Genomic DNA, 27135 nt, shown 5'->3' with positions numbered 1-27135 from the left:
TCTTATTTGAATTTATATACTGCCCTAAACCCAGCGGCCTTAGGGCGGTTCACAGAACAAAATCAAAATATAAAACCACAAAATATATACAGTGGACCCTCTGGATACAAATTTAATTTGTTCCAGGGGTCTGTGTACACCCCGGAAAATCTGTATCCAGAGGTGCCTGTTCTGCACATGCGCGCAGGGCGGTAGTCCACTTCTGCGCATGGGGCGGTAGCTCGCTTCTGCACATGCGTGGCCGGCGGTAGCCTGCTTCTGTGCAGGCGCGGCCGCCAAAAGCCTTCCTGTTACTTCCAGGTTCGCTGCGTCTGTATCCTGAAGAATATGCAACCAAAGAGGTATGTAACCTGAGGTTCCACTGTAATCAAAATAAAAGCAACCCAATAACTGCCCCTCCAAAAAACACCCACATTTTAAAAGGGCATAGGTTATCAGTCAAATCAACCAAAGGCCTGGTTAAAAAGGAACTTTTTTGCCTGGTGCCTAAAAGTGTATAATGAAGGCGCCAGGCGAACTTCTCTGGGGAGAGCATTCTACAGATGGGGAGCTACTGTAGAGAAGGCCTGTTTTCGTGTTGCCACCCTCCAGACCTCTCTAGAAGGAGGCACATGAAGAAGGACCTCATAAGATGATCTCAGGATCTGGGTAGGTTCATATGGAAAGAGGTATTGTGGTCAAGGATTTATAGGTCAAAACCAGCACTTTGATTTGGGCCCGGAAACTAATTGGTAGCCAGTGCAGTCGGACCAGGATCGGTGTAATATCCTCAAACGGTCTTGCTCCGGTGAGCAACCTGGCTGCTGAGTTCTTCAGTAGCTGAAGTTTCCGAACCGTCTTCAGAGGCAGCCCTACGTATAATGCATTGCAGTGATCTAACCTTGGAGTAACCAGAGCATAGACAACAATAGTTAGGCTATCCCTGTCCAGATAGGAGCGTAGCTGGGCCACCAGCCAAAGCTGATGGAAGGCACTCTGGGCCACTGAGACCACCTGAGCCTCGAGCGACAGCAAAGGATCCTGGACTACCCCCAAGTTACAAACCTGCTCCTTCAAAGGAAGTGTAACCCCTTCAAGGCAGGTGACCTCCCAGCCATCTGGTCTAGGGAACCACCCAATAACAGTGCCTCAGTGTTATCTGGATTTAGTTTCAGTTTGTTGGCTTTCTTCCAGTCCATTACCGAGGCAAGACACTGATCCAGCACTTCTACTGCCTCACCTGCAGATGTAAAGGAGAAATAGAGCCGAGTGTCATCAGCATACTGCTGACAATGTACTCCAAATCTCCGGATAACCCCACCCAGTGGATTCATGTAGATGTTAAACGACGTGTGGGATAGGATTGAGCCATGCGGAACCCCACACTTTAGGTTCTACGGGGCTGAAAAGCACCCCCCAAGCAACACCCTCTGGGAACGACCATCCAAGTAGGACTGGAACCACTGCAAAGCGGTGCCACCCACCCTAGTTTGGACAGTCGCTCCAGAAGATACCATGGTCCATGGTATCAAAAGCTGTTGCGAGGTCAAGAAGAATTAACAGGAACATGTTTCCCTTGTCTCTCTCTCAACAGAGGTCATCATAAAGGGCAACCAAGGCAATTTCTGTGCCAAAACCGGGCCTAAACCCCAATTGAAATGGATCCAGAAAATCCGTTTCTACCAAAAGCACCTAGATCTGGTCTGCGACCTCTTGTTCAGGAAAGGAAGATTAGCAACTTGCTGGTAGTTACTTAGGTTTTCCGAATCCAGGGAAGGTTTCTTAATGAGTGGTTTTACCACTGCCTCTTTCAAACAGGCAGGGACCACCCCCTTTCTTAAACAGGCATTGATCACCTCCCTGGCCCAGCCAGCTGTTCCTTCCCTGGTGGTTTTTATCAGCCAAGAGGGACAAGGGTGTAGAGTGCAAGTGCTTGCCCTGACTGATCTGAGCACCTTGTCCACATTCTCGAGCCTTATCAGCTGAAATTCATCCAACACAACAGGACTAGACTGTGCTCTGGACGCCCCATGAGATTCATCTGCTATAACAGCAGTCAAGGTCTTGGTGGATGCAAGCGAATAATATAACTAATAATTAATATTAGTTATATTAACTATTAAATTAATTCAATTAGATATATTAAGTATATTATTTTTATCTTGCCAGTAGATACATCATTGTGGGGAAAAACATGTACATAAAAGAAAAGCATCTTTTTGGAGATCAGTGCCCCTTGTAAAGAAGATGAAATTTAGAGAATCTTCAACAAAAGGGGATACCTGTTGGCATCTTTTGAAATTAAAGAGACAAAACCTGAGTCAAAACTGCAAATGAATTCACTATCCCTGAAACTAAACCCACGGCTAAAGCCATATAACTTTTTGGGGAAGTCTTAACAGCTGTCAGAACTGATCTTCCTTCTGGTGTCCTGCAGGTGCTGCCCTGTGTAGCCTGAATTCCAATTGTATTTGGCTGTATGTCATCTGCATTGGCATTTTTTTGTACCATCAAATGCGTCACTTAGAAATTCAAACCATCTGACACCTGTCAAATAACAGTGCAATCATTTAAAGAAAACACTTCTTTCTCTGTAAAAATGGTTAAGAGTGATGATTCTGCTTATTGGCAGGATATGACTACAGACTTGGTGATTGACTGTAATGGCAATGTAGAATATGTCCACCATTATAAGAGTACTAAGGGTGACCTTGGGCCAGCCACTGCCTCTTAACCTTACCTACTTCACAGGGTTGTTGTGAGGATAAAATGAGGAGCTGGAGAACTATGTGTGCCGCCTTGAACTACTTGGAGGAAAGGTAGAATATAAATGCAGTAATAAATAATGATGTTTTAAGCAGTCATTGCAATTGTTCCTCTTAAACTAAGTGGGTGTCCAGAGATCCAGAACAAGGCTGTGTATACTTCTGGTCGCTTCACCTGAAAAAGGTTATTGCAGAATTGGAAAAGGTTAAGAAAAGAGCAATCAAAATGATAAAGGGGATGGAGCAACTCCCCTATCAGGAAAGACATCAGTGGTTGGAACATGATAGAAGTTTATAAAATTATGCATGGGATCGGGAAAGTGGATAGAGAAAGGTTTTTCTCCCTCTCTCCTAACACTAGAACTTATGGACATCAAACAAAACTGAATGTTGTTAATATTTAGGACAGAGGAAAGCACATTATGGAACTTGCTCCTACCGGAGGCTGGGATGACCACCAACTTGGATGGTTTTAAAGGAAGACTGGACAAATTCAATAAGGCTATCAATGGCTATTAGTCACAATGGCTATGCTCTAGGAGGCAATAATATTTCGGAATGCCAGTTGCTGGAAAGCTTAGGAGGGGAGAGTGCTCTTGTGCTTGGGTCCTGCTTGCAGGGTTGCCACATGTATCTGGCTTGCCAGAACAGGATGCTGAACTACATGGGCCATTGGTCTGATCCAGCAGGCTCTTCTTGTCTTCCAAAAGAGAGCCAGCGTGGTGTAGTGGTTAAGAGCAGTGGACTCGTAATCTGGTGAATTGGGTTCGATTCCCCGCTCCTCCACATGCAGCTGCTGGGTGACCTTGGGCTAGTCACACTTCTCTGAAGTCTCTCAGTCCCACTCACCGCACAGAGTGTTTGTTGTGGGGGAGGAAGGGAAAGGAGATTGTTAGGTGCTTTGAGACTCCTTAAGGGGAGCGAAAGACGGGATATCAAGTCCAAATTCTTCTTCTTCTTAATTGGAGAGTCCTTGTCAAGGACTCTAGAGAGCTTTAGGGGGATCAGGACCAAAGGTCTACATATTTTCAAAATCCTCTTTCCCACTGTATAATGCAGCTTCCTATGTCCTCATCATTTGAACTACACCACTGCATTGAATCTACACCTAGAAGGCCTATGTATAATATACATAGGCTGAAGGAACAGCTCGGCCACTTTGTATGCCAGCAGCATCTTCAGATATAGTTCTGCGCTTCCAGGAAATGTGAAAAATATTCAGGAAGCACAAGTAGGGAGGAAGGACAACACAGTTCACTGGTCTTCACTGATGGCTGTGGAACGAAAGGAACCCAAACAAGTAGGCAGAGCCAACAAATTACAGGTTTCTTCCAATCCTCTTTCCTGCTGAGTTCAACAAGAGCAATGCTGAAACTGAGGAGGAGGAAACTGACAGCCGGTTCCAAAAGAGAAGGCAGGCAGGTGGGAGCTGGCTGAGAGCAGAATATGGTTGGTGGGGCAGAACCCCATTTGCCCTAATGGACCAGCCTCCACTGTTCATCCACCATCTCTTAGAACAGAATAAAATTAAATAGAAACCCACATTGAAGCTTAAAAACAAAATCCCACATATGGACATCTCCAAAGCCTACAATCAGATGTTTCAGCTGCTGTGGATGCCAATAAGAAGAGCTTACTGGATCAGGCCCAATGGCCCATCTAGTCCAGCATCCTTTTCTCACAGTGGCCAACCAGATGCCCCATGGAGACCCCACAAAGCAGGACCCCAGTACAAGAGCGTTTTCCCCTCCTGCAATTTCCAGCAGCTGGTATTTGGAAGCATTGCTGCTGCTGCTGGAAGCAGAGAATAGCCATCCTAGCTAGTTCCCATGGATAGCCCTCTCCTCTATGAATTTGTCTAAGCCACTTTAAAAGCCATCTAGATTGGTGGTGGGATGCAGGTGGCGCTGTGGGTTAAGCCACAGAGCCTAGGACTTGCCGATCAGAAGGTCGGCGGTTCGAATCCCCGCAACGGGGTGAGCTCCCGTTGCTCAGTCCCTGCTCCTGCCAACCTAGCAGTTTGAAAGCACATCAAAGTGCAAGTAGATAAATAGGGACCACTCCAGTGGGAAGGTAAACGGCATTTCCGTGTGCTGCTCTGGTTCGCCAGAAGCGGCTTAGTCATGCTGGCCACATGACCCGGAAGCTGTACACTGGCTCCCTTGGCCAATAAAGCGAGATGAGCATTGCAACCCCAGAGTCGGTCACGACTGGACCTAATTGTCAGGGGTCCCTTTACCTTTACCTTGGTGGTAAGTTCTGTAGCACCACGTGCTCACTAAACGACCTTGGGGGCCAGTCGTGAACTCTCAGCCCAACCTCCCTCACAGGCTTGTTGTAGGGATTAAATGGAGCGAACCATGTATGCTACATTTGAGGTAAAAGCAGGATGCAAAAGTAACAAATATAATACAATACTGCACAATGCTATAAAATTATTGTAATTGTTTTAGATCCTCCTAGATTTTTTAAAAAATTATGGTTTCTTTTTTATATATATAGCAATTTTATTGAAAGTTCTTTTAGCATTTTAAAAGACTAAAATTCAAACTCATTTATAAGAAACAAAAAACGATTCTCTCTAAAAAGAAAAATAATAAAGAAAAAATATAAAACAATCTTTACAAAACACAATTGATTTTTTAAAACGATGGTTTCAATGTATATATATGTGTGGTTTTTCCGCTTAACATATTTTAAGTTGCTATGACAGAAAAACACCGCCTAATAAATTTAATAAATAATAGTAACAATGCTATATAAAGTATATGTGTATATTGCCAGCTCATATATAAACAGAACAATCTGTAAACAGCATGTGCTAATAACAAAGCAATACTAATAATACTCGCTGGTGCGAGTGAGAGAAACAGCCCGCCCGCCCGCCTGCATTTTCCGAAGGAGCTTCGCCGCACTCGTCGATTCCCGGCGGGGGAAACAAAAAAGAATCCCTTCTACCCACCGCGGGTGGATGCCGCGCAGGCGCAATGAGATCATCTTAATCATCCCCGCCCACTCTTCTCCTTAAACTCGCCTCCATCTGCCGGTTCACCTTCATCCCAACAATATCCCACAGCGTGCTGCGCGCCGGCCCTCCAAACAAACATATAAAGACGAAAAACTCCGTCTCTCTCCCTTGTCTCTGACTCCTTCCTCAAAGGCTGCTGCGTCGAAACACGTGAGCCTGTTGTGAGCACGTGACCCGCCAGCGTCGATAGCCTGGCTTGGTGTGCGCGCGCGCTCCCTATCAAGCCCCGCCCCCTCGCGCTCTCTCTCCTCCTCCTCTCCCCCCCCCGCCGCCCGAGGACGCGCGAGCGAGCAAGCGCGGTCTCGCCTTCGGAGTTGTTCGTTGGCCGCCCGTTCCCCCTCACACACCTCGGCCAGCGCCGCCGCCTCCTCGTCGTGGTAGCTGTCGGTCATGAGGCCCGCCCGCCGTCGCTGGAGCGCGGCCCAGCTGCTGCCGCTGCGGTTCGTGTGGTGCGGCTGCCGCTGAGGCGTCTCCGCCCGGGCGGAGGGGGTTCCCTTCTTCGCCTCTCAGCCGCCGCCGCCGCCGCCGAGGCCGCCATGTTGGGCCGGGAGCCGCAGCGGGACCGCCGCTGAGCCCTCTGAGAAGGGGAGAGGGAGCCAGGAGGACACGACGAAGACGACGACGGGAAGGACGAGGAGGGAGAGGAGCGGCCGGCGCCGGCGCCATGGCGGAGCAGACCTACTCCTGGTGAGGAGGCGCCGCTACTGCTGCTAGGCCTCTCCCGAGTGGGGGAGCATCTCTCTGCCTGCCTATGGAGGGGCTTCCATGGAATGCCCATCACCGCCGCCTCGGCCTCTTCCCTCCCGCCATGGGAGCGAGAGCTCTCGGCCTCAAAAGCAGGCTCCGGTCCTTGGCTGAAGGGAAGAAGAGCGAGCGGGGCAGGTCTTTCCCCCATATGAATAGTTTTCTCCCCACACCCCCCTGAGCGAGGTGGCTCTGTATTCCACTACTACTGCTGTTAAAGGCACAGGAGAAAAGGCCCGTGGGGAAGTTGGCATCTAGCAGCCGCCACCCCTCCTTTCTCTTTCTCCCCTCCTTTTCCTGACCTACCCCGCTTTAAACCCACCAGCTGGACCCAAAGGATGCCTCCTACAATGGACGTTCATTGCTGTGCATGAGGCGATAGGACGTAAACAAGCAGGAAAGATCTGCCATGGGGAAAGGCCAAGCTGCAGCAACCTGTTGAGAGGTTGGCAGCCTTGCGCACCCCCCACCCCCAAGTTTATTTCGTCCAAACTTGACACGGTGTCAGAGAGAGAGAGAGAGAGAGAGAGCAGTGGGATCTGTAGGCTCCTGGCAAAGCTGCCCTTGCTGGTTCCTGCGAGTGGCTTGGCAACCTCACTTGCCTCCTTTTGCAGCTTTTTGGGCTGTTTGTGTTTTGGAAGTATCAAAGCATACTATGGGGGTGGGATTCATTCATAGTTGTCTCCTAATTCCCAAGTTATTGAAAAGTAGCCATGTAATAATGATCTTTTGATAACTTGAACATTTTACAAATTACTGTGAAGAGCCTCCTGATTCAGATGCATGAAGTAAGTGGGCAGTGGTGTTTGGCTGGTGTGTATTCAGTATGTGTTTATGCATCTTGCAAAATCTGATTCTCATACCATGAAAAAAATTACAAGTGTGTATATACACTAGTTTCACTCTTCCCCGCGGTGCTTGCTACAGAAGATCCTGTTACAATAAACTACTTGGGTTTTAAGGCGCCACAAAATCCCAGGTGCACAACGTTGGGGTGGTGATGTATTTCACCACTTGCTAGGCTGAATTAGAGACACCTGTCTGTATGGTGCAATCTATTTTGCCATCAACCAGTTGTTATTTAGAAACCTGGTAGTGAAAGAGCACAAATGTGTCTCTGAGAAGATAATTTCTTACATTAAAAATGCGGAAGTGTAGAAGCATCTTTCTCAGGGTCCAGGTGCAGTGTACCTGGATTAAAGGAAGAAGACAAATACTATAAGCTTACATTGTCTTGATGATGTGGTGGTTATAATTTGCTTGGTCATGGGGACAACTCCAATATCAGCTTTTGGTGAAGGGCTGGTTGTGAAATGTCACACACCTTGCAGATGTGGTCATGTTCTGATGTCTCCCTGCTGTAATAGAAGAGATTGTGTTTGAAAAAAAGCATTCCTATTTCTTTGCATATTTACTGAAAAGTAAGTATCACAGACTTATTCTTGAGCAGCTATGCATAGTTGCAGCCTGACCCGAAGCAGATTTGCTTGGGATGTAAGTCCCAAAGGCTTGAATGCAAGGTGGATGGATAACATTGGAGCTAATGTCACACAAAGTGCTTAAGAAAAAAACCCCAGTTGTTGGATAAATAAGTGTTTTCTACTTAGTGCCTTCTATTATACATTATCTTTGTGATCATTGCAACAACCTCCTAAGTCATGTTAGGTTGATAAGAGCACTGACTGAAAGTTCTCAACCTATATAGGATGGAGTTGGTTTCTTATCAGACATTGTTATTATCCCACAGTAGGAGATTAAGTGAATGACCTGAGTTGGGACTGTCTAGGGACTACTGGCTGAAGTAAAATTTGAACTAGGGTCTTGGTGGTTCATATTCTTAGTCCCTTTGCTAAACTAAAGGGCTAGCTAGACTTACTTTCAGTTTGTAACAGTTGCCAGCTAGATGCCTCTGAAATTGCACAAGAGGGTGTGATGGGAGTACCATCTTCTCTTCCTCCTAGCATCTGGTACCCACAAGCACACTTCTTCTAAATATAGTGTTTCATAATAAAATTGCAGGGAGCTAGGTTTTAAAGTGATGTGATCATCCAAGAAATGGTGTGTGGATTCTGGATGATGACTTAGATGGGGAAGATAATGGTTCAAATCAGTTTTTAACTATGAACTTTATTGGTTGGTCTTGGGCACATGGCAGTGACCTGGTTCAGATGTTACAGATAGCCGCCAATCCATGTTTGATGGTTAGGCTTGTGTCTTGGACTTCTTCCTTCACTTTGCTTTGCTATAACTATAGTTTGCTGTAATGTCCAAATCAGGGAAACTGGGATGGGGAACCTGTGGCCCTCCAGAAGTTGCTGGATGCCAACTCTCATCAGCTCCAGTCAACATGGCCAATGGCCAGGGATCGTGATAGTTGTAGTTGACCAACATCTAGAGGTCTAAAGGTGAGCCAACCTTGAGGTAAGCTATGGTTACTGCAAACCAAAGTTTGCTTCCAAATCAGATTTCTAACTATAGTTTCTGTTTTGGTGTGGAAGCAAACCAATAGCTGTAACAAACCAGGGATAATTGATGGGGAGATGTGATATTTCATTGACAGTGTCTACCCTTGACTGATGTATATTCTGAATAGTGTCCAAATAGCTCTTATGTGCATCCTGGGATTAAATAAAATGTAGAAGGAAGGATATGTGTGCACAGCTTTTTCAGTGTTACTGGGGGTGCTGAAGAAGCAGGTTTCCTGATGGTATGGAAAAGCCAGTAATGTGGGTTTTCTAGATTCAGGTAAGTAGCCATGTTGCTCTGATGCAGTAGAAATATAAAATAAAAAATTGTCCAGTAGCACCTTAGAGACCAAGTAGGTTTGTTCTTAGTATGAGCTTTCGTGTGCATGCACACTTCTTCAGATACTTCTTCAGGTGTCTGAAGAAGTGTGCATGCAAACGAAAGCTCATACCAAGAATAAACTTAGTGGGTTTTCTAGAAATTTTTCTAGAAAGCCTTCAAGGCAATTTTACACAGAGCTAAGTGGGCCTTGTTGAGCATGTTTAGTTGACTTGCATTTATATATTTATTTGCAGCACTATTACTGTACATGCTGTTTTACAAAGAACAGGTATGACAGGTCCCAACCCCAAAGGGGCTTACAGTCTAAAATAGACACAAGGAAACAACAAAGGAAGGGGGTTGGAAATGGAAGGCACAGGATTGCTTTAATGACATGTGCTAGTGGGGTGATGAAAAGGTTTACCAGGAAGGTTGAGTTTTGAGGAGGAATGGAAAAGAGGCAAAGTCATAAACCAAAGTAAGAAATAAGGTCATGCTAATTTTGCATCCTTAATAAACACATGAAAAGCTTCCCCCACAAATAGCCAAAAGTAGTTGAATTGAAATATTAGGCTTCCCCTCCCTCAGTAATGTTCACTTGTGCTGCAGTCCTATAGACATGTGTGATTTAAATATGGTAATCAAACAAATTCAGAGTCTTATGTGATTTTTTAAAAATTGGAATACTAAGATGTAATAGCTTATACATCCCTTACATAGTTTAGATTTTAAATCAAAAATTGAAGACACTGAAAACTGTTAGCATACTAAAATCAACTATGTTCCAGTCCAGACACCAGTCCAAAAACTGCAGGTCAGGTCAGGTTTTTTTTTTAATTTGCAAGGAGCTTGTGCATGAAGCACCCTTACTTTTGAGTGCAGTTTTTTACCTATGAAGGCGCCCTTTGGCTGCTCTCTCAGCTTAAGGGAGACATGGAGTAGGCAGATTAAGGAGGTATTTTGATTTAAGGTTAGTTTTAACTTGCTTTATTTTTCTTGTATCTGTTTACTGTACACGACTTAGAGACTGAAGTGTTAAGTGGTATATAAACTGGGGAAATAATAATATTAGCATGAATATTATTCACAGAAATATATATGATTTCTAGGGATAGTTGCGTGAAAAGCATTAATTAAAATTGTAGTTTTAGATCTAAATAATATTGTATGGATGTTGGTGATCTGACACTAACTAAAAGCGAAACGAAAGAAGTGCCATGGTCAGATCACTTCCTGGTGCAACTGGACTTCTCCGCAACCCTTCCCCTCTGCAGGGAGGTGGGACCGATTCGGATGGTCCGCCCCCGCCACTTAATGGATCCAATTGGCTTCCAGAGAGTGGTAGGGGATGCTTTATCCCAAGTTGATGGCCTTTCAGCTGATTCCCTGGTGGCACGCTGGAATGCGGAGTTAACCAGGGCTATTGACTGTCTGGCTCCGAAGCGCCCTCTCCGATTGCATGGAGCCCGGACAGCCCCGTGGTTTTCCCCGGAGCTGAGGGTGATGAAACAATCGTTGAGACGGCTAGAGCGCCGGTGGCGGAAAACTCATTCTGAATCAGACCGGACACGGGTTAGAGCTCAACGTCGAGCCTACCAAGTGGCAATGGCGACGGCGAAGAGGGCCTTCTTCGCCGCCTCCATTGCATCTGCAGAAAACAGCAGCAGGAGACTTTTTCAGGTGGTTCGCAATCTATCGGAACCACCTGTACCACCGGGGCCTGGTAGGGACCCCAAGATCTCCTGCAATGCTTTTGCCAAGTTCTTTGCAGATAAAATCGCTCAGATTCAGAAGGAGATAGACTCCACCGTGGGAGCAGGGCCAGGGCGGGAGAGTGCTAGAGTTCTGTCTGGTCCTGTTACATGGGATCAATTCCAATCTGTTACCTCCGAGGATGTGGACAGGCTGCTTGGACAAGTGAAACCGACCACCTGTCTCCTTGATCCTTGCCCATCCTGGCTGATAAAAGCAAGCCGGGAAGGGCTGGGCGATGGGCTCTGCGGGGTGGTGAATGCTTCCCTCTGTGAGGGAGCCTTCCCAGACACGCTGAAAGAGGCGGTCATTAAACCGCTTCTTAAAAAAACATCTTTAGACCCGGCCAATTTGGCCAACTATCGCCCAGTCTCAAATCTGCCATTCTTGGGCAAGGTGATTGAGCGGGTGGTTGCTGAACAACTCCAAGCACGCCTGGAGGAAACGGACCATTTGGATCCCTTCCAATCAGGATTCAGGCCTCACCATGGGACTGAAACTGCCTTGGTCGCGCTGGTTGATGATCTCCGGCGGGCTAGGGACAAAGGTGAGAGCTGTTTCCTAGTTCTGCTGGATCTCTCAGCGGCCTTTGACACCATCAACCATAACATCCTTCTGGACCGTCTAGAGGGGCTGGGAGCTGGGGGCACTGTCATACAGTGGTTCCGCTCCTTCCTCCTGGGCCGTGTCCAGAAAGTGGTGGTGGGGGATGAGTGTTCAGACCCCTGGGCTCTCACTTGTGGGGTGCCTCAGGGTTCTGTCCTCTCCCCCATGCTTTTTAATATCTATATGAAGCCGCTGGGAGAGATCATTAGGGGGTTTGGACTGGGTGTTCATCAGTATGCAGATGACACCCAGCTCTACCTCTCCTTTAAATCAGAACCAGTGAAGGCAGTGAAGGTCCTGTGTGAGTGCCTGGAGGCGGTTGGAGGATGGATGGCGGCTAACAGATTGAGGTTGAATCCTGACAAGACAGAAGTACTGTTTTTGGGGGACAGGGAGCGGGTTGGTGTGGGGGATTCCCTGGTCTTGAATGGGGTAACTGTGCCCCTGAAGGACCAGGTGCGCAGCCTGGGAGTCATTTTGGACTCACAGCTGTCCATGGAGGCGCAGGTTAACTCTGTGTCCAGGGCAGCTGTCTACCAGCTCCACCTGGTACGCAGGCTAAGACCCTACCTGCCCGCAAACTGTCTCGCCAGAGTGGTGCATGCTCTAGTTATCTCACGCTTGGACTACTGCAACGCGCTCTACGTGGGGCTACCTTTGAAGGTGACCCGGAAACTGCAATTAATCCAGAATGCGGCAGCTAGACTGGTGACTGGGAGTGGCCGCCGGGACCACATAACACCGGTTCTGAGAGATCTGCATTGGCTCCCAGTACGTTTCCGAGCACGATTCAAAGTGTTGGTGTTGACCTTTAAAGCCCTAAACGGCCTCGGTCCTGTATACCTGAAGGAGCGTCTCCACCCCCATCGTTCAGCCCGGACACTGAGATCCAGCGCCGAGGGCCTTCTGGCGGTTCCCTCATTGCGAGAAGTGAGGTTACAGGGAACCAGACAGAGGGCCTTCTCGGTAGTGGCGCCCGCCCTGTGGAACGCCCTCCCATCAGATGTCAAAGAGATAAATAATTACCTGACATTCAGAAGACATCTTAAGGCAGCCCTGTTCAGGGAAGTTTTTAATATGTAACGCTGTACTGTTTTTAACACTGATTGGGAGCCGCCCAGAGTGGCTGGGGAAACTCAGCCAGATGGGCGGGGTATAAATAATAAATTATTATTATTATTATTATTATTGTAGGCATTTCAGTTGCCCAGTCTGATTTGTTATATTACTAACTGACCTCCTGAAATAGACATGGATATTTTTTTGCCAAAAATATAGCAATGATTTTTCTTCTAAAAAAAGAGCCCCCCCCTTAAATCACTGGTCCTTATGCACATACACCTCTTACACGTGCAGGATCTATTTATAACCTGAATGTAAGTAGTGGGTGGGAGCTGTTGCTATGATCCCACTTCCCTCCATTCAAGTGTGCATTCATTATCCTCAGCTTGTCATCTGAAAAGGACTTACGGTTTGCAGTAGCCATGATTTGGATGTCTCAGCAAATTAATACTGAGAGAGGTAACAGTGTTAAGTCTGTAGCAGCAAAAAAACAACAAAGACTCATGTAGCTCCTCAAAAACTATCATATAAGCTTTTGTGGACCAGAATCCACTTTATCAGATGGCAATTATCATTTTCATGAACTAGAGAGGAGGGAATGCATAAATCTGAGGCCTAACCCAGCTGGGCAAACTGGTTTTTTCTTGATATCTAAATCTCAGCCTAAAATACTTTGTAGAATTATTATGCTGAAACTCTGCTTTGAGGCAGATAAAATCAGTGTTAAAAACTCATATATTATAATATAGGCATCAAATGGCTCCTTAAACCAAGGTTACAGTTGCTAAAACAGAATGTCTAGTTGCCATTTTTGGCCAAGACAGCTCTAAAGTTTATTTTTTAAATGGACTGACTGTGATTGATTATCAGTTAAGTACCTGATAACAGCTAGATTAAGAACTTGGAGAATATAAAGAAAACAGGCACTTGATCCAGGGACAGCCCAGTTATATATTGGCCAATTACTACCTCTTTTTCTTAATGGTGACAAAGACCATCCATAACGTAAGAATATTCTTCACAACTGAGAGTACAGCATTGGGGTGGGGTAAGTGAAAACAAGCTACAACAAGTATCTATAATGTTCACTGCTCCTGCTCAGGCTGCATAGAAAAAAAAACCATTTTGGTTCCTGAAATTCATTCTTATTGTGCAAATAAAAAATAACTGATAGAATTCTACAGGATGTGGTATTAGTGTTTGAAAACAGTCAAGATACCATGATCCTCAGGCATGCATCTCCAGATGGTGGAGATTTCAGATGTCATCCTGGTGCCCAGGCGTCTTCACTTGGTCACAAGTGGCTGGCTGCCAGGTGCAAAATGTTCCTGGTGCCTGGCTAGTTTCGAACACTGGATAAAATGTAACAGGATGGCTAGAACTAGAAAAGAACGGATGTTCCTGATTTCAGGTTTCTCCAAATACTTAATTAGCTTTTGTGTCTCATATTTTTGTTTTTGCTCAGAATGCTGATTAGCAGTATTTTACAGACCAGGGTTAACCAGTAAGTTGTGACTTTGGAGGTGAAAACACTAATTCCAGAGTATCACAGCCTAATATAGCACTCCAGATTTTCTTTTAAACTGTGGCAGCACACCTGACATGTATAGTTTTTCACAGAACAAATATAATACTAATTTCAGAGAATCGCTTGTTGTTGAAATTATAAAGTGTCAATATGTAGAAAAGAGTTGATCATTATGTTACTATGTAAAATCATACTGACTTGCTTACAGAGTTATGGTAAGGATTACAGTTAGATAATGCATGTGAAGTGCCTTGACCACTTGAAACTGCTATACAATTTTAAAATACTAAATCACTACAGTACTCTGTGGAGCAGTTGTTGAGTTTCCTTGCCTTTGAAAATTTGACAAATCTAAAGGTATGTCTAAAGTATGATGACACCATGTGCAGTTCAGTGGGGAAAGGGAGAAATGTTATTTAAGGGTTGGAGAATTAATATTTAAAAGTTAAGAAGTGTAAAAGAGGGCTAATAGTAATCCTTAGTCTCACCCTACTTTTGCAGTTGAAGCTGAGCTCCTGCTTTAGGCCTCAAACAAAAGACCAAGATAATGTTCCCAATTTTTGATTTATAATATTCTTAGCTAACTTTTGACATCTGTCGTGTGAAGTAACTCACTAGATCAAGAGCGGGAAACCTTTTTGGCCTTGTGGGCCAGATTTTCATCTAGCTCTCCTGCCACCTGTGGACCAATATTTGACAGTTGGGCTGGAACACACCTATGAATAATCTGATGTAATAATATCAGGTGTTTGACATGTTGGTTGCCCTGCCCACCTTCCAAAGTTGGCGCACCATGGAGATAGTGGCCAAGCAGAATTCAACTCATCATCAGCTGATGGGCCAAGTGTTTCTGGATATCTTAAAACATTTTCTCTTCATTTTGAATTTTTTTAAATAAGGTTAATGGGTGCTTCAGGTTCTGTTTTTAATGTAATAGACTAAACACTGGTTCTAAATTTATAATCTCTTGAGGATAAGCTCTTCAATCGTCTATGCTGGGAGCAAAGGAAGATAACGGTCAGCTTGGATTTACATTGTTTCTAAATACTCAGTAGATTACTAAAGCTTAAATTCCTTTTGTATTGATTGTATTGTATTGTAGTCAAAAATGCCATGGAAAAATCTGTATTTGACTTTCACCTGTACAGTACTTGTCTTGTACTTGATTGCCTCTCCTTTGTTCTGTGATGCAGGGCTTGCTGGACCTCAATTCCTGTATGCAGGGCCAAATGAAATAAAACACACACACACATGCAGCAACCTAATTTAAAAGTGGAGTACTTTGTTCTCTTGTTTTATTTCTCCTCTTAACCTACGAAACCCTGCATTTTTTAAGATACAGATGTGTACAATGATATGGAACAGAACATATACCAATCCTTTATTTTTCCATGAAATTTTTTCCATGTCATGAATTCTTTAGTAAAAATGCGTGGATGCCAATTGCAAATACAATATTAGGTGAGCTTATTAAAGTTTTCAGCTTTATTTACAAGATTAGATCACTTTCTAGGGCATCAGAAAATTTTCTGATACAAATTACCTTATGCTGGGATTTCACAAAGATGAATAGTTCCTCTTTTGCTGCTGTTAACCCCTGTTCTTTCTAGTTATTAGACCTAGTTCCATTAGTTTGTAGTGGAAATAAATTACTTTCCTACCCTGTGCATTGGAGCTTTTGTGGGCTGAGGCTTCTGTGTTACAGCCTAAGCAACATTTTAAGAGAGGGGAAAGCTCAGTGAGACATTTATTTTCTGCATTCAAATTATTATACATGGGATGCAGTGGGGCATAAGGGTTTGCTAATAGGGTTTGACTTTGGTGTTGAGATTTACTGCAGCAAATATTTTCATTAATTTAACAAAGTTATTTGCCTTTGTTGGGAATGCTAGTTATGTAGCTTGTGATGAAACTTCATGGTACCCCATGCCCATTTGTGAATGGGCCAGAAAATAGCTTTGAGTTTTGAAAATAGCTTGTCTTCCATCGCTAAACATGAGATGCAAGAAATGTCATTCTCTGGTCCTCTGAGAAATGGCCTCCCTCAAGTCATGTTGTTAAAAAGATGCTGCATGTGTATGTTAGTGTGGGTGTGTTTCTAGAAAATTCTTAATTGAGAAAACTGTGGTATTCAGTGTCTTCAGTGCGATGCATGGTGTTTGACATTAATATTGCAAATATTTAATACTAAATACATTATATGACCTGATGTATAGGGATCGACAATTTTTGTCTACCTGTGCTAGGCATGTCCAACATTGTAGCCACCAGGAACTGAGTTGGTCCTGCATGGGGACCAACCAGGAAAGTGTATGCCTGTTTGGCTCAGTGTTAGAAACTGGGATAGAAGGGACCTGGGTTGTGGGTGCCAAAACAGAATGTCTAGTCGCTGGGGTGTGTGTGTCAGGAACACTTTTTATTTATTATTTTGATAAGCAGGAACTAATGTGTAACATAAGCGACACATTGTTAATATGCCATTTGTAGCAGAAATTGTTAATACATGTTTAAAATTGTGTTTATCATAAAAATATTGGTGCTGTACTTTAGTTTTCAAAACACTCTTTATTGTTAAACTCCTTAACATTTTGTTTGTCCTTAACGTATACTTCGAGGCTTCAAAGCACATACAGTGGTACCTCTGGATGTGAATGGGATCCGTTCCGGAGCCCCGTTCGCATCCTGAAGAGAACGCAACCCTTGTGTACGCGGGGCGCAATTCCCCGCTTCTGTGCATGTGCATGATGTCATTTTGAGAGTCTGCGCATGTGCAAGCGGTGAAACCCGAAAGTAACACATTCTGATACTTCCGGGTTGCCGCAGAGCACAACCCGAAAATGCTCAACCTGAAGCAACTTTAATCCGAGGTATGACTGTACATTTCAATAATGCTTGAGTGTCAGCCAGGTGCAAAAAATGGCACCCATTCTTTTTGAGGTGCTCACAAATGGAGAATCTTTAGGTGCAAAATGTGCATGGTGCCCTGCTAATTTTGAACCTTGGTTTGACTGCTGCAATGTGTGCTGGGTACCTCAGCAACTAAACAACCAAACAACTCCCCATCCTTCTTCCCAGCATTTGCATTTGGGAGGGAGATGGAATTGCCATGTAACTGCTGGGATGATGCCCAACCTCTTCTACGCCTCCCAAGGAAGGGAGGAAATCTGGTTGCTTGTCCTGTTTGGCATAAAGTGGTAGCACAGTTGCCATGGCAAACATGGCAAATAAAAAGTGGTATTATTTATTAGTTTATGTGTTGTTTTGTACACATATCTCACATAGAGAATCATAGAACCATGGGGAAATGTTCATACTTGATTGCAAAAGGTACTGGCCACTTTTTTGTTCTGTGAATTAAAGACTGTTTTTTTGTTTTAAAAAAATTTATATATATAAATGTATTTGATGAGGGAGTCATGAATCTACATTTATTTATTTAGTGTAGCGCCAGTGTTTGAAATTAGCCAGGTGCATTTTGCACCTGGCTATTGGCCACTTGCAACCAAGTGAAGATGCTTGGGCGTATTTTTGTTACTGTAACCTTGGTTTCAGGAGCCATTTGGCACCTAGATTATATATCTGAGTTTCTAACACTGTATACTGCCCTTCATAGATCTCAGGGAGGTTCACAACATAAAAATAAAATATTGAAACATGAAATAAAAGCAAAAGAACAAAAGAAACCCACAAAGCAATAAACCCCCTCCCCCTCATCCCACAAACACATTTAAAAGGTGTGTAATATGTAAATCAGCCAACAGCCTGTAAATCAGCCATCTTGAGCAGCATCCTTCTATCTAGAAGGCTTCCAGCCTCTGTAGCTCAGGGTTACTAGGATGCTGGAGATTCCAGGCCACAGTCCTTACCTAGCTTGCAAATAATAGACCTGTTGCTCTGCCTTGATTGGTATGAATATTAATCACTGGGCTTGTAAGGACAGTGTACACTGTATAGGTTAGGGAGGATTCTATTGTGTGAAAATAGTGAAGGTGTTCATGGATAGAATGATTTGCATAGATAAGATTGCAGGAACTATCGGGGTGTTTTTGATTTGCTCTCTCAGAATGTTCATATTAAAACAACTGATTAAAATGCTGGAGGACTTTTCTAGAGTAACAGTTGTGAATAAAAAAGAAATCTTTTCCTATATTTTGATGCAACTGTTCTGAAAACAAGAGAATAATTGTTGAATCTCCTTACAATTATGTCTGATGAAGCATTTGGTGCTGTGGCGTTGGAAGTGAGAAGGAATTGTGTTTGAACTCAGACATTTTCCAGACAGCCTCCCACATGTTGGCTGCAACTTAAAGCATGGTTGGCAAAGAACAAGCAAAGGAAAATGGTTGTCTTTCCTACAGCAAAACTTAACAATTGCTCACCTGCTTGGTTATTGTTTCAAGATTAAAACTCTGGTTGTTGACAGAATCTCATGGTTCACTTTTATAATAACTTGAATATGTTGTGCAACTTCATTGGGTGGGGGAAAATAATAAAATAAGAAATCAGTGTACTTAAAAGTTGAGTAAAGTTTCATGTTAGAACAAATGTATTAAATCTTAATTGCCTTGCAGTCATTCTTGTGTTTGCTCATATGGAATCTCATACTAGTATTGGCTACAGAGTCTACTAGGACATTGGATGAGACTTGTTTTTGAGTTTGTTCCATCAGCTGGAAACTACTTGCTCCTCAGTGTACTTTGGTAATGAATAACCCTGCTGACCATTGAAGCTCTTCACAAAATTTCCTTCAGTTTTTTGTCTATATTCATTAAAGCACAGACCTAACACAAATGTTTGCATTCTGATGGATTGAGAGACTGTGGCTGTAGCGCCTACACCAGGCACCCCCAAACTCGGCCCTCCAGATGTTTTGGGACTACAAAACCCATCATGCCTAGCTAACAGGACCAGTGGTCAGGCATGATGGGAATTGTAGTCCAAAAACATCTGGAGGGCTGAGTTTGGGGGTGCCTGGTCTACACTTTTTACCTAGTTTGGGAAATTCCAAAGGCTTGATATGATTAAAAGAAATCCCACAGTATTCTACTTAGTAGAAGTATCATGTAAAAACACATATAATAAACCCTTTTCATACATGTTAACTCAGAGGTAAGCCACATTGAGTTCAATTGGATTTGCTCCCAAGTAAGTACATAGCATTTCAGACTTGGGCAAGTATACCAGTTGCAACCGTACATGGACAGAGGGAGTCTGGCTTCAGTTGTCCATGCTGTGGTCGTCTCTAGAATAGAGGTTGTAATGTGTTTAACATGGGACTGCCTTTAAAGACTGTTTAGAAACCAGTTAGTGCTGTGTGTCTTTTAGATTACTAACTGAGGCAAGACTTTATGATCGCATTATGCCTGTCCTTTTCTGGGCCTAATTTAAAGGTTTTAACCTCTGAAATACCATAATCTGGTGAGAGAACCAAACTTTTTGTGGTTTTTTAACATAGCAGTTGAAATCATTTTGCCTTTTGTGTTTTTCCACTTGCACTTTGCATTTTTCTCCTATTCATGATAGTGTCATGTAGCATTCTGATGGGAACAATGGTATTGATGGAGGATGGAATATAAATTGTATGAATGAATACCTTTACAATGCTATAATATGATTATTGATTGATATTTTTTTTAACTGTCAGGTGTATTCCATCACATTGTCTGGAAATGTAAACCTGACTGTGAAGAACTTCATTTTCTGGAGATAGCATTTCAGAGTCATAGAAGGCGTATAACATCTTCAATTGCATGTGATCAAGCTATTGAACAAATGTGCCATAAAGATGCAGAATGAAAATGTGACTTGACTCTAATAACTATGGGATGTCAGTCTGTCTCACAACATCTTCATTTCTTTAGAAAACCATGCCAGCAAAATGATGCTCTGTACCATTACCACAGAAGAACAAATTGCTTTGCAGGTTAGAATGAACCACATGTGTGCTTCTTCCCACCTTAGCCAGGGCTGACATTTAAGGGAAGACATATTTGCTATCACCTGGTTGACTAGATGTCCAGCGACTGACAGTGTACCAAAGGCATTGTGTACTGTAGCCTCAAGCAAATGACTAATCAGACATTGAAATGTCCTGCTGTTGGGCATTTTTGCCATGAGTTATATAAATAGAGATGTGTGAGAACCTTTGACAGAAAACAGAGAATCACAGAATTCATAAAGAGATATGTGATGAGACTGACTGTAGTATGATGATTTGAGTTAAGAGCAGAGATGGGCAGTGTTATCTTGGCTAGACTGAGAGCAGCTAGAAGGGTTGCTGAAGCTGAAAGAATAGACATGATCAGTCATTGGAGGAAAGACTGCTGGATGCCCCAGTGGTATTTTAAGCCATCATTGGGATCTATTGGAAGGGCGAGATATGAATTCCTGTAATAGATAATGACAGAATGCAGTAAAATGATCAGAGAGTTTTCATTGAACTTGATAACTAACAGATATCTATTTTTAGGATGCCATGGTAATTGCCTTAGATAATTAGCTGTCCCTTCATGTTTTTGTCCGTTCCTATTTTGTTAGAAATTAAAACATCTGTTGAGAAAGTACAGCATGATCTGTAAGCCTGTGTTATGTGCTATATTTGTTCACTAGCTTTGTGTACGCTATTTCTCTATAATGTCGCCAATCAGCTAACAAACACTATTTCCCCATGAAAACAGAGGCAGTTGTCATTATTTCAAAATGCATTTACTGTTAATCAGGTGCCTAACCTGTGGCTTGCATTTGCCGCTCCTAAGAAGTTTTTTGTGGCCTTTAAGATTTTGCCTCCTTCGCTCCCATTCTAGCTATATCAGATTGCTAGTGTCTGACTTCCACTGAAAAGAACTCTGTCCTGAAGAAGTCAGTTGCAAGAATAGACAGTAAAAACCACCAAAATATTTTTAACTGTACTGACAGGATGGGCTTAGCACAAATGCTAGGTTTTGGTGTGTGCATATGGTAACCAGAGCTTTGTGAAAACATATTGTAATTGTATCCTTAAAGTGAAAAGCCACTGGAGAAAGTTCGTGTGTTTGTACTTTTTTCTCCCAGTAATTCATTTTAAAACATAGGCTGGCTACATTGTGTATTTCACCCTAAGCAATAGGAATAGTTATGGCAAAGGGTGGTACGTTAGGCTAACGCAGACTTGTAAGTAGCCACTTGTCTTTGGCAACCCGATGAGTCCCCATTCTAGTTCTAAAAAGCTACTGGCTCTTTAAGACTAAAAGTCTGCATCTTAGGTAGATCGTGTCTCTCTGGAAATACCCCTGGGCCCCTTCACATTGGAGTTCACTACTTCCAGCTACAGCTCAAAGATTTAAAAAGTCAGCCCCTCTCCCTCTATGACAGTGGAATGGGTAAGGGGGAACTCAGAGGCTTGTAGCTGCATGAGCACCTTCTTGTGTGCTCCATTGCTATCCGTTCCCCTTCTGCAGATAGAAAAAAGGGACTGTGCACCACATGGAAAAAATACAGTGGTACCTCAGGTTACATACGCTTCAGGTTACAGACTCCGCTAACCCAGAAATAATGCTTCAGGTTAAGAACTTTGCTTCAGGGTGAGAACAGAAATCGTGCTCCGGCGGCGCAGCAGCAGCAGGAGGAGGCCCCATTAGCTAAAGTGGTGCTTCAGGTTAAGAACAGTTTCAGGTTAAGTACAGGCCTCCGGAACGAATTAAGTACTTAACCCGAGGTACCACTGTACTCAGATGGCTGCTAGCCCAGGAGTAGAGCCTGGTGACCCAAGCACTTGACAAATGAATATGCTCCTGCTGCATTTTCTGAAACTTTTTGCCTTCTGACACCACTCCTTCCATGAGTACAAAAAGTGCAGGATGAGACAGAGCACTGAGTTGTATTTGCATCATTTGCCTGATGTGACAGATATTTAAGTGAAATTGAGATTGTGATCTAGCTGATTGAGGGTTGTGGTTGAGGCTGATGGGTGTGTAGAAGCAGCAACAGGGGTGCCTGATGTGGCAAGCGTCTTGGCTCTGCTCTCTCGTTTTCCTAGCAGGGTGGTGGCTGGAGTCTCATCTGGACTACAGCAACCTAGCCATTGCAGGAGAGCAGGAGAAAGACAGGAAGCTTGAAGACCTGACCATAGATCATGGTGGCTATAGCATCTTTCTGAAGGACATTCTAGCTGTTGGGCTTGATGTCTGCCTGTCTGCTTGCAGTTTTTCCTTTGCTGTAGTGGTTGAATTATTGTGCCAGGTGAGGTAAGGGATGAGAGTCTTTTGCGGCATAGTGAACAACATTTGAGCCTTGCCCCACATAGCCCTTGAAGGAGGTGTAAGGACTCTTACAGGTTTCTAGAGTCCTTCTGCCTCCTTCCTAAAGTGCTTTCCCAGCTTTGGGAAGGAGATGGGAAGACTCCAGGACTCTGCCAGAGCCTCAAACCTCCTTCCCAAAGCCCAGCACCTTGCATAGCTGACTTTGGGAAGGCAGCATGAAGGCTGGGGTGTATATCAAATGTTGGCCTTTCCTCTCCATGTGACAAGGCAGTGTGTGGTCCACAGGTCCCGTGTCGAAGTGCTCTTGAGCTCCACTTGGTATGAAAAGTTGGACTGCCCTGATTTAAGTATTTATAATATTTATTTCCCACTTTTGGCAGCTCACTTGTAACAAAGCCCAAAGCCTTCATTTATAATTGCACATTGGATTTACTGTCACAGTAGTTTCCACATATTCCTAGTGTGTAAGTGTGTGTGTAACTGGATTTTCTTACAGTTGCTTCTTGCTGTGCATCTCTCTCCCTTCTTTGTTGCCCTTCTCACTGTCAAAGCATAGATGGGCACCTTCTGTTTTGCTGTTATACTTGTAAAGCACAACACACATTAATGATGCTGGGTATATAGAAACAGTTCCAAGGTGATGAAGTAAATACTGTATAGGAAATCATCAGGGGTGGGGGGACCTGTGTCTGGTCTCCAGATATTAATTGGGACTCCAACTTCTATCAGCCCCAGCCTGCATGGTGAGTGGTCGGGTGATAGGAGTGGAGTCAAGCAGCAAGGAGAAGGCTACAAGTCCACCACTACACTAATACAGTCAACAACTATTTTGTGCAGGAGTTCTGTTCCTGGCCCCTGTGTGCGTTGGAGGAGCATGTATAAGTGTATTCAGCTACATTCAGCCCTGCCCCCTTCCCCCCTGCCATTCCACCCTTTTTGTGAAATGTTGAGTGATGTTTTTGGGTTACTACAGCACTGTGCGTGTGCGCGCAATCATGCGTCTTTTGGATGAAAGTTAATTGGTCGTTGCCTGTACAATAATTTCCCATGTCTCAAGATAACCCATAGTAATCATTTAAGTGAGAATGTTCTGCACAAATGACTTTTAATGCAAGTACCAATAGAGGTGGGTTGTGTATACAGAGACGTACATAAGAGTCCTTCAGCTGGATCCAGCCAAAGGGGGCCTGTCCAACCCAGCTGGCACTCTTGTTCTCACAGTCGCCAACCAGAAGCCTGTGGGAAACCTGCAAATATATAATTGTAATTTATTTAATTTTTGCTACATGGGGCTCCCCCCCCCATGTGCGTTTTTAGGATTAATTACTTTGCTATTCTTAGAATATGGCTTTGGGTGCATGAGCCACAGCATGACGAAATTTCTGGTTTGTCTGGTTTTAACTTGTTTTGTTTTGTTTTATTGTTGTAATTTTGGAATTTTATAGCTGCCTTGTGGGATCATCCTTGTGGTCAAAATGTGGGACAAAAATGTGGGGTGGAGGGGTGTGGAGAGGGAGAATAGCAAATGGGATACTCCAGGACTTCTATGAAAGGACCAACTTGCCTGGATAGCCAGGATAGAGCTGCTAATGGATATCGAAAATGTAAGACATTCTGAGACTTGCCTCCCCATTCAGTTTTGTTTGCTTTGAGATGAAAAAGTTTGTGGGATCTTCTCCCCAGTCCCCAAACTATGCTTTGCAGAATATAGCAGATCTGCAGAGTTTGACAACTGTTACCAAAACCTGGAAACTGTTTTCATTAAAAAAACAAAACAAAATGTTTCATGATTTCAGAGAGATGCTTGGAAACAAATGAACAATATCTGCAAAATAGTTAATTTTTAGAGAAGTAGTGGAACTTCTTAACCCCTTTGATGCAGTTGGTCCACTTAACCTCTCAGGCTGCTATCACAATGGGCTGCAAAACCTTTTCCCCTCAAATTGCCCTTATTTGCATAGGATTCCCCCCTCCCCCAGTTTGTTTATTTGTAATAGAAAACCACTTGTGACAGTCAGACACAGATTTCAACAGATTTGGTGTAGGGCTGCCAGTTACTATCCCCTGTGTGGTGGTTTGGATGTTTCGTGCTAGTAAGGGCCAGGATGAGTACAGATAGTTCTGTGTATCCAAGGGGGAATTTGGAAATTGATATTTACCAGTGTGGCAAACAAGTAAGTAACCACTTGCTCAGTTGACTGTTTTACCTCTAGTTGAGTAGGCATGGAAACATTTGTAAATGAGAGAAGTGTTTGTTTTGTTTCCCCCTACAATTCAGGCCATCAGTAAAAATGTTTGTGGGCTAGAAACTTCAGTGAACTTATTTGTAAGGCTGTAACATGGTTTAATTTGTTCTGGAAGCTCTCTCCCACCCCCCAACTAGCTAACTGGCTAGCTATTTGACCCTAGCAGCTGCTCTTTCTCTGCCTACTATTCATTCTGACATTGTCCATTTTCATTGTGCACTGCTAGAAAGGTCGAGTTGGAATGTCTGGAAGGACATATTTTTCATGTTGGAAAACTTTGGAGCCATGTAGCTGTGCAATGTGAGAAGCAGAGTCATTCTTGGAATTGTTCTGTAGGTAAAGATCTGTGGAGCTGTCTGTGACAGGCTAGAGAGCTAACTGCTTGGTTTGTTGTTGTGTAGACAAGAATGAGGTCATTGTAAAACATGGGAGGCTGACACCCAGAGCTGTTGCAGAACAGTGCTTGTTGTGTGTCTCTGGGCATGCCCCTCGCGGGGGCTGTGTAGCACTCTCCCCCCTTCTGTCATTAGCAAGCCACCATCATCCAGGGGGTCTTCCCTGGGATAGAGCAGCACATTGTGAACTTCTCTTTTCACTGTTCAGCTATTCTTTGCCCAGGCAGCCATTGGTGGCACCTTTTATGGAGAAACACTTAATATTTAGGGTGGGAGTACTATTTAGGGTGGGAGGAGAGGAATACATTAAAGCTCTTATAAGGTCACAGAACATTTTTTACAAAGTAGCTAACAGAGTCTGTAACACCAGAGGTGGGCAGACTTTAGACTTTAGTCTTCTCTACTCTTAACTAGAATCCTGTTTCAGGCAGGTAGCCGTGTTGGTCTGACGCAGTCAAAATATATATAAAAATAAAAAAATTGTCCAGTAGCCCTTAGAGACCAACTAAGTTTGTTCTTGGTATAAGCTTTCATGTGCATGCACACGAAAGCTTATACCAAGAGCAAACTTTGTTGGTCTCTAAGGTGCTACTGGACAATTTTTATATATATTTAGAATCCTGTTGTTCACCAATCTGTGTGTTCATATGCAAAGGAAACATAAATACTCATGATCACTGAACATACACTAGCTATGCCTTAATTATTAAAAGACCCTGAGATTACCCTCTTGCTTAAGAAAAGAGTGTTCTTCAAGCACATGGGGAGCCCCAGCAAAAGCAGAATCTTGGTAATGTGACAAAACATCAAGGTGTAACAAGTGAGTTAGGCATCCTGTGAGAAGGTAAATATTATATATTTATTTATTAAAACATTAGCTGAAACTGAAGCAATTCCACAGGGAAGGTGTTGTTCCAGCAGGTAAATCCCGGGTGGGTGTGTGTGTGTGTGGATAATTCCATAAAAAAGTACAACTCGGGAGCTGAATTTTAGTTGCAAAATTGTTGTAGATAGTTCCATAATTGCAGTCTTGAGTGCCTGCACCTACCAGAAATCTAGATTGAATTAAATTTTGAAGATTAGGGTAAAAACAGTGTATAATTCTACAGTGCAAACCTAGCTAGAGGAAAAGCCAGTTTATAATAAAAACATGTAGGTTTAGCTTTCTGTTCAAGCTCAGTGTTGGCTCTGTTTGGGTTATTAAGTGCAGCATGTAAACTTGAGTGCAGGCCTCAGTCCAAGTTAAACGTTCAACTTTTAGTTCAGGTTTTTTCCCTGTTTTAAAAAACAACCTAGAGTGTAACTTACAAAAATTTGCATTGAGGCATGTTGTAGAGGGATTTGGATCATAACATTCCCAGAAAGGGCCTTAACTGCCCACATTCTCACCTTAATCCCCACTAAATCACCACCCACTGTCCACTTCTGACAAAACTTTACATTCACATTGACTGAACTGACCTAATTGCCTCTTCTGAATTTCTACTCATTTCATTTCCGTATATGAGCCCCTCAATCTTACTACAGTACTAGTTGGGAAAAGCTAGCCGTGGCTATATGTTTAGGGTAAGGTAGCAAGAGAGCCAACCTTGCAAGTACAAAGAGACCTCATTCTTCATTTGTGTGGAGAGTCCCAGCTGAAGCACTGTGTCAGCTTAAGTAACAAAGTGTCTTGGTAATAAGCAAGTAAGGCACCTGTGCAAGTTCAGCAACATGTGGAAGAGGCAGGGTAGTTAACGCTCCCCGTTATTGATCTGCGTAATCAAAAGTTTTTAAAATAACTCAATAAATAAAAACAACAGGTATGCAGGTAGAAAGCTAGCAGGAGTGTGGGGGGGCGGCTATGCAGTATGTTCTAAAGAATGTTGCATGTCTGCTGAACAGAAGTTGCTTAACCAATGGGTTTGTTTTCCTTGCCATTGCTCATCAATCTGTAATATACATTTTTTATTGTAAACACAGTCATCCTTACTATTGTGGCTCTTGCAGGGTGATTGCAACCATCC

General features: G+C 43.5%; 2 protein-coding genes across 3 annotated transcripts in view; one reads left to right on the top strand and one right to left on the bottom strand.

Annotated features, from left to right (window-relative positions):
* HNF1A (HNF1 homeobox A) overlaps positions 1–14949 on the bottom strand; it is a 47282-nt gene extending 32333 nt beyond the window's left edge. The window contains exons 1-3 of one of the 2 annotated variants that reach the window (XM_053369234.1): positions 14867–14949; positions 7841–7874; positions 7654–7707 (exon numbers count right to left, since the gene is read on the bottom strand). The gene's annotated coding sequence lies outside the window, so the exon portion shown is untranslated. The other variant, XM_053369235.1, reaches the window with a different exon arrangement.
* The window catches only part of SPPL3 (signal peptide peptidase like 3), a 39867-nt gene continuing 18785 nt past the window's right edge, over positions 6054–27135 (top strand). The window contains exon 1 of the mRNA XM_053369241.1: positions 6054–6459. Within this exon, the coding sequence (XP_053225216.1) occupies positions 6437–6459 (23 nt within the window). The 5' untranslated portion in view covers positions 6054–6436. The remainder of the gene's footprint in view (positions 6460–27135) is intronic.

This window comes from Podarcis raffonei, chromosome 16 (assembly GCF_027172205.1).
Source record: "Podarcis raffonei isolate rPodRaf1 chromosome 16, rPodRaf1.pri, whole genome shotgun sequence".
NCBI lineage: Eukaryota > Metazoa > Chordata > Lepidosauria > Squamata > Lacertidae > Podarcis > Podarcis raffonei.
The sequence above is the reverse complement of the archived record's forward strand: the minus strand, read 5'-3'. Positions and strand labels throughout refer to the sequence as shown.